The sequence below is a fragment of the Stegastes partitus genome, unplaced genomic scaffold, assembly GCF_000690725.1.
Source record: "Stegastes partitus isolate 25-593 unplaced genomic scaffold, Stegastes_partitus-1.0.2 Scaffold19, whole genome shotgun sequence".
Taxonomy (NCBI): Eukaryota; Metazoa; Chordata; class Actinopteri; family Pomacentridae; genus Stegastes; species Stegastes partitus.
This window is the reverse complement of record NW_007577750.1, coordinates 1,550,025-1,557,403: the sequence shown is the minus strand read 5'-3', so window position 1 is coordinate 1,557,403 and position 7,379 is coordinate 1,550,025. Positions and strand designations below refer to the sequence as shown.

The window sequence follows — 7,379 nt, the reverse complement described above, 5'->3', positions numbered from 1 at the left end:
TGAGTAATGAAGTGACATGTGACAGCCATGTACGCCTCCATACTCACTGATGTCCAAATGTCAGTGGTGAAACTCAGGGCGGTGGAGTTTTGAAGTGGAGTTGCGACGTAGCCCTGGAGATGGCTGTGCTTCAAAGAGAGTGCCTGTGAAATGCTGGTGCGTTTGGGGACAGTGTACTCAGGCTCCAGCGTTTTCATTAAATTTCTGATCCCATCACCTTCTACCACACTAATGGGTCTCATCTGCTCGCTTCGTCTGAATCGTCGCTGCCCACTGTCAATCAAGCCAGCCAAGCCCCTTTGCCCCTCAAAATTTTGACGGTTTAAAAAAAATTCAGTATTGATTCATTTTCAGATTGGCCACCTGATCTCTGAATTTGACTACGAAAACTACTAAGAAAAAAATCTTGAGCTGTAGGAATACAGTATTTCGTGATCTGTGATCACTTCTTTTCCAATTCAAGTCTATGGGAGGCAGGGCTTTTTGGAGCCAGCAGCTGGCGGACGTAGGTTTTGACACTTCCGGGTTGGCTTAATTTTTCAGGGCCGGTTGCTATGTCCATCTTTTATACAGTCTATGGGCGCGCATTGCCTTCTTCTTCCTCTTCTTCTTCTTCTTCTTCTTCTTCTACTGCTTCTCTACCTGCGCGCCAACATACCAACAGCAGGCGGGGGCATGGTGTGTAAGGGGCCAGGTGTGTAGGGGGCGTGTTGTGTAGGGGGCGTGGTTTGCTGCGGCTTCGGGGACAGCATCGGCTGCAGTCAGATATTATTGGGCGGGGGCATGGTGTGCAAGGGGCCGGGGGGCGTTGTGTAGGGGGTGTGGTGTGTAGGGGGCTGGTTTGCTGCAGCTTCGGGGACAGCACCGGCTGCAGTCAGGTATTATTGGGCGGGGGCATGGTGTGTAAGGGGCCGGGGGGCCTGTTGTATAGGGGGCGTGGTATATAGGGGGCGTGGTTTGCTGCGGCTTCAGGAACAGCACCGGCTGCAGTCAGGTATTACTGCCTGCTGTTGGTATGGTGCGCACAGGTAGAGAAGCAGTAGAAGAAGAAGGCAATGCGCGCCAAAGCAGAAGAAGAAGAAGAAGAAGAAGAAGAAGAAGAAGAAGAAGAAGAAGAAGAAGAAGAACAAGAAGGCGGCAATGCGCGACAATAAACCAGGAAGAAGAAGAAGAAGAAGATGTCAATGCCGGTTCAGGTGTATTTCTAAGTTAACATTTAATGTAATTAAATTAACACTTAATGTCATTTTAACTGTACATTCGCAACCGACTGCAGTTGACAGCAGCATGTAGGTCGTTTACGTTTTGGGAAGATATTGACGTTTAATTTAACGTCAACGTTTTAGACATTTTGCTCTGCAGAAAGAGCATCAATTACTTTTTTTTCAAATAAACTATTTCATCAAACTCAATACCCTGAAAATATCAGTGTGTCAGCTTTTACATGTGTTAGACTATATGAAAGTCAGAGTAATGAGTGAGCAAGGAATGATAACAGAAGCAGTGGGGGAACGGCACATATACTCAGAATATTTGTATTTTCATTTAACTCAACATATCAAGCTTTTTTTCTTTTTTTTTTTCCTTTAGCAAAAATATATTCAAAGAATAGTTTTGGTGATATGTGTGTTGATTAAGTTTGATTGAAGTGTAGTTTACAGTTCCTTTTATTTCTTTTCAGAATAAAATGTATAAAGTGAGGAAGTAGGCCTATGAGTTTTTTTAATCCTATTTTATTCTCCTATAGACCAACATCACAACATTTAGGGAGGGCACATGCCCAAAGCTCTGTAAATTTTTCAGTGCCCGATGTGCCACAAGGCAGGGCCATACCATGCCCTAATTTCCCACTTACAAGGCCACCATAAATCTGTTGTTAAATATGGAGGTAAGTTCAACCACAGATATTGATAAAAAAAATTGTTAATACCAATGCCATTATCAATTCCCGTTATTGATCTGATTTTTTTGTCAATTATGTTATCGATTTATGGTCAGTAGGCTATTCTATGTGGGGAAACTTAGCTGTTCTATTCTTGTCACTGTTAGTCTTTTGGCTTGCTATATACTCGCTATTTTCTTCAATATTGTCTCATCAGTGAGAAACAGAGCTCTGGAGTCCGAGGACTTGTGTACTACTTTATTGACNACTGTTTTAACTTGTGTTTTTAAGCGTTTTAACCAAACGTTTTTAACCACTAAACTTATTTATGGGGCGGGGTACAACAAGGCAAACAAGAAAATGTGGCACCTTTTAAATTTTATTGTTGGAGAAGCAAAGATGGCAATTTACATCTCGAGGAGAAACAAAATACAGGAGCAGTCAAATGTTGATGCAGCCGCAGTGTGGCGCTGTAACCTCCGCTGCAGGCTCAGACTGGAGTTCTCGTTTTACAAAATGATGAAAGACCTTGTTGGCTTTTCTGACATCTGGTGCTACAAGAATATTTTGTGTGCTGTTTTAAATGATGAACTGGTTTTTACTGACATATTAAGAGAGTGATTGATTTATCTATTTATTTATTTATTTATATATGGTACTTTTAGAAATATTGATAAATCTGTTTTCATGTGAAAACCAAGTACATTTTTAACAGTGCACATTGTCCCTGCACACCGAAATAAAGTGTGGTTATAAAAATAAAAAAAAAAATCTTCTTCTTCTTTTTCTTCTTCTAATGCTTTGGCACGCATTGCCATGAAATAAAATGCAATAAAATCCACAATGGCATCCGTTATTTCCGTCTTTCTTTTCTCCGACACTGGTTTTTTGAAATGAAGGGTCTGCTGCGTGTATTTTGGGGTGGGGGTCGAGGCTGAAGACGTTGATGGCAGCGATGCCTGGTGATGCACCTACGGACAAATTATACTATTAGGCAGGAGGCCGAATAGTCGGAGATCAGAATTGGTATTCTGACACCGGCACTCCAAACGAATAGTCGGCTATTCGGCTATTCGGGTTCAACCGGACAGTGAACGTTGCTAAAATTGCGGCGCTCGGTTGTGATTTAGACATACAGCACCACTTTAATTAAATTGCTTTTAGTTACTGGATCCTGAAGAAACGCTCTCTCATCTGGTATGTACAGCAAAATGACAATAAACTTGATTTAATTTGATTTCTTAGCTACGCAATAAACTGTTAATTTGATGTGTTTGTACTATGCTGTGGCAGCACAAATCGCGGCTAGCAAGCGACGTAATTAATAGCTCGAGTAGTGTCCGAAATGATACTTTGCCGAGGTGCTCCCTATATAGTGCGCTATATAGTGATCACTGTATAGGGAGTAGGGAGTTGGGAGTGAGTGGGTGATTTCGGACACAGCCATAGACTGTATAAGGTGGACGTAGCTACCGTGACGTCACCCGATGGTTTCTGCACTGAGAAAATGAAGTCAGAAAATGAAGTAGCAAAGTAGGGTTTTGCTACTTCCTGGTTGACATCTTGGATTTTTGGAGCCAGTGACGCAAAAATCGTCGGAGGGGGGGGCGGAACCATAGGAGCAGCCATTGGTTAGATTGAGAGTCAGGCCCTCTCTGCCCGCCCACATTTACTGCCTTCTGCTCGCTTCATCTGAATCGCTGCCCACTGTCAATCAAGCCAGCCAAGCCCCTTGCCCCTCAAAATTTTGACGATTTAAAAAAAATTCAGTATTGATTTATTTTCAGATTGGCCACCTGATCTCTGAATTTGACTACGAAAACTACTAAGACAAAAATCTTGAGCTGTAGGAATACAGTATTTCGTGATCTGTGATCACTTCTTTTCCAATTCAAGTCTATGGGAGCCAGCAGCTGGCGGACGTAGGTTTTTGACACTTCCGGGTTGGCGTAATTTTTCAGGGCCGGTTGCTATGTCCATCTTTTATACAGTCTATGGGCGCGCATTGCCTTCTTCTTCCTCTTCTTCTTCTTCTTCTTGTACTGCTTCTCTACCTGCGCGCCACCATACCAACAGCAGGCGGGGGCATGGTGTGTAAGGGGCCGGGGGGGCGTGGTGTGTAGGGGGCGTGTTGTGTAGAGGGCGTGGTGTGTAGGGGGCGTGGTTTGCTGCGGCTTCGGGGACAGCACCGGCTGCAGTCAGACCCTTCTTGCATGGTGTGTAAGGGCCCGGGGGCGTGTTGTGTAGGGGGCTTGTTGTGTAGGGGGCGTGGTGTGTAGGGGACATGTTGTGTAGAGGGCGTGGTGTATAGGGTGCGTGGTTTGCTGCGGCTTCGGGGACAGCACGGCTGCAGTCAGGTATTATTGGGCGGGGGCATGGTGTGTAAGGCGCCGGGGGGCGTGTTGTGCAGGGGGCATGGTTTGCTGCGACTTCGGGGACAGCACCGGCTGCAGTCAGGTATTATTGCACTAACCGAGCAATATGGACCGTCATGCATTGCGCAAAAGGAAATGGAAATTGAGATGAAGGAGAGAGCGGAAAAATTCCCGTTTGTTTTGTTAAATTTTGTTTTATCCGGACAGTAGGGCTGGTCCTAATGGCAATTCTCCGGTCTCCGGATATTCGGTCTTCGGATATTCGGTCCAAATTGGCAGCGAATATCCCAACATTCGGTGGGTGGGGGGGGAGGGGAGGGGCTCAGCGTTGGTAGACGTTCGCGATACAGCCAGCCGTGGCGACGGCGGGGCGGTGCGCTGTGCGTCCGCCGGGCATCGGCGACGTGGCGTTGCGCTGTGCGTCCGCTGTGTAGCGGCGACGGCGGGGGGAAAGAAAGAGTGCTGTGCGGGCGGTGATATTATTATATTATTAAAACAAAAACGTAGTGAACAGCAGTGCATATTTATGTACTACAACTGACATTTATAGAGATCTACAGTCTCTTCATATTGTGTGCAAGGAATATGAGTTTGTCCACATTTTCTGGCAGAAGCGAACTCCTGGCTTTGTTCACTATGTAGCCAGCCTTGGATAAAATGCGCTCCGATGGCGTGGACATGGCTGGAACGCACAGGCAGTACTTGGCTGCTATTTCCAGTGTAGGATAGCGGTCACAGTTTTGTTTCCACCATCCAAGAGGGCCACACTGGACTCTAGTAGAGTCCGCTAAGTACAGCTCCATTTCCCGCTTGGCACTTGGAATTTGTTTCTCAGGGAGTTCATCGTCAGAGTCTGACATCATCTGCATGGAAATCTCCTGCTGTTTTTTTTTTTTTTTTTTTTTTTCGCGGCGGCACAGCAGCAGTCTCCTAGGCACGCGTATCTGTCGGCACCATCTCCCCCTCCCGAACCGAGTGCCGCTGGTGCAGATGCTCAGCCAGGCGGACAACCTTTAAATCGTATAACATTTCATTAGTCAAATCTTGAATGGGTCGTGCAAGATAAAACAGTATGGCATATGAATGAATGAATGAATGAATGAATGAATGAATGAATGAATGAATAATTCATGGTAAAAATAATAACATATATTAGTCATACTACAATATATACAAGATCCTTCTTCTCGTTGTTGAGGAATCTCAGCTGTTTGAAGCGATGGTCCAGTGCAGAGGATAGGAGGTAAAGGCTGCTGGGATCCAAATCTGTCAGCTGCCATCTGCTGTCGATCTCCGCTATCAGCGTCTCCTTCATCTCTGCGATGGCAGGGCTGTCGTCCTCCTCAGGTGAGAGGTGGCGTTTCTTCAGGTTGAAGAGCATCGGCACAGTAGCAGACAGCGACAGATTCTCCTCCTGAGACAGCAGTTCTGTCAGTGTTATTAGAGGCCCCACACTGTAAGAAAAAATCCGTAGAATTTACGGTGAAATACTGGTAGCTGTGGTTGCCAGAAATTCCCCGTAAAAATTACGGTGACAATGTAGAGGACTTTACGGTATGCTGTTTTGGGGACTGTAAATTTTGCAGAACAGAACTGTTATTTGTTTACAGTAGTTTGCTGTAAAAATAACAGTTACAACATAAACCTGTTTACGGTAATCTGTCAAAATTACAGTTTATCTCAGTAATAAACACAACAGAAACTGTATAATATATTACGGTACTTTATTGCAGTTAGTTAAAATTTACAGTAAATTACTGGCAGCTGTGGTTGCCAGAATTTCATCGTAAAAAATACAGTACAACATATTAGAAATTACAGTTGGTTTTCCAAATATACGGTAAATTACTGGCAGGTGTGGTTGCCAGTAATGTCATCTTAAAAAATACAGTAAAACACATGAGGAATTACAATTGGCTGGCACAGATTTTCCAGTCAGCAACAGCCTAAAACCCTATAGTGATTAACAAAATAGCAAATAAAGCCCGTTGTGCCAACTATCATTGACAAACCTGAAGAAACTGTTCTTGCATTAACACATTCTCTGAAAAAAGATGGAACTGATCCAACATGTCAAGTATACTCACAAAGCATCATGTGTCCATATAAGGATTAGTCCATGAATGAGCCACTTGACCTGGGTTGATCATGGGTAAAGATTCGCTCAGCATTCACCAGTCACCAGCTCTGATTGTAGAGTCTCATGTTGTCCATCAGGTCTTCACTGTGGTCTTGACATGATCAATTCTGCAGCCAGAAAATAGAAACAAAGCAAGGGTTAGATTGATGCAGTGTTTGAGCATCATGACTACACAGAGAAAAACTCTGCCTTCTGTTTTTTTGACTGAGCTCCAATGAGCTAACCACAGAACCAGCTGTCTGGACTGCTACAACTACTAATGGCAATAATAATAATGATAATAATATTAATAACAGCAACAATAATATAATAACAATATGTCACAAAGTACTTCTCCCAGGCCCAGTTGACCTGTTTAAGTGCTGTCTACCATCACAGTTCAAATGTACTGATGTCTGTTTAGTTCTTGGACTATCCTTGATACATTAATGGTTTAGCTGTAGGCCTTAATGAACATCCTCGAAGACTTGTTCATCTATACTGGCTCTCTCATGTACTTATTTCAATACTGAGCATCATGTCACAAATTGCTAATTTGTTATTGGGATTTTTATAGCTCTTGTATGTCCAACCCACTTAAGTATCTTTTTGACTTGATCATTTTATTCAGACCATGTACATGCCCTGATGTTTAATAAAGGTCGACTCGTGGAGCACATGGCACGTACCTGGGGGAGTCCTTGCGATGGTAACTTGGGTTCAAGCCAGACTTCAGGTCCTTTGCTGCATGTCATCTCCTCTCTCTTCCCTGTCTTTCCTGTCCCGCTTTCTCTGCTGTCTCTGAAAAAAATATTAAAAGAAAAACACTCTTAAAATTAAAAATAAAATAAAATAAAATAAAAGCTTGCTTATGGCATTAACATGGATTAGAATCTCACCATCACAAAGGCCAGCAAGTTGTTCCCTCCAAGTCCGTGACCACTCAGGAATTTGAATGTGATGCTTGAAAGGTGGTATGAGCAAAAGACATCAAGTTTTACAT

General features: G+C 43.7%; 1 protein-coding gene and 1 long non-coding RNA gene across 2 annotated transcripts in view; both read right to left on the bottom strand.

The window, feature by feature from the left end:
* Window positions 1–4,755: 4,755 nt before the first annotated feature.
* The window catches only part of slc22a31 (solute carrier family 22 member 31), a 44,985-nt gene continuing 42,361 nt past the window's right edge, over window positions 4,756–7,379 (bottom strand). The window contains exons 9-10 of the mRNA XM_008292999.1: window positions 5,420–5,711; window positions 4,756–5,268 (exon numbers count right to left, since the gene is read on the bottom strand). Coding sequence (XP_008291221.1) covers window positions 5,188–5,268; window positions 5,420–5,711 — 373 coding nt within the window. The 3' untranslated portion in view covers window positions 4,756–5,187. The remainder of the gene's footprint in view (window positions 5,269–5,419; window positions 5,712–7,379) is intronic.
* LOC103365530 (uncharacterized) lies at window positions 5,994–7,333 on the bottom strand. Its single transcript, XR_520616.1, has 3 exons — window positions 7,276–7,333; window positions 7,066–7,177; window positions 5,994–6,504 (listed from the first exon to the last, which is right to left on the bottom strand). It is a non-coding gene; the product is annotated as an uncharacterized LOC103365530 (long non-coding RNA).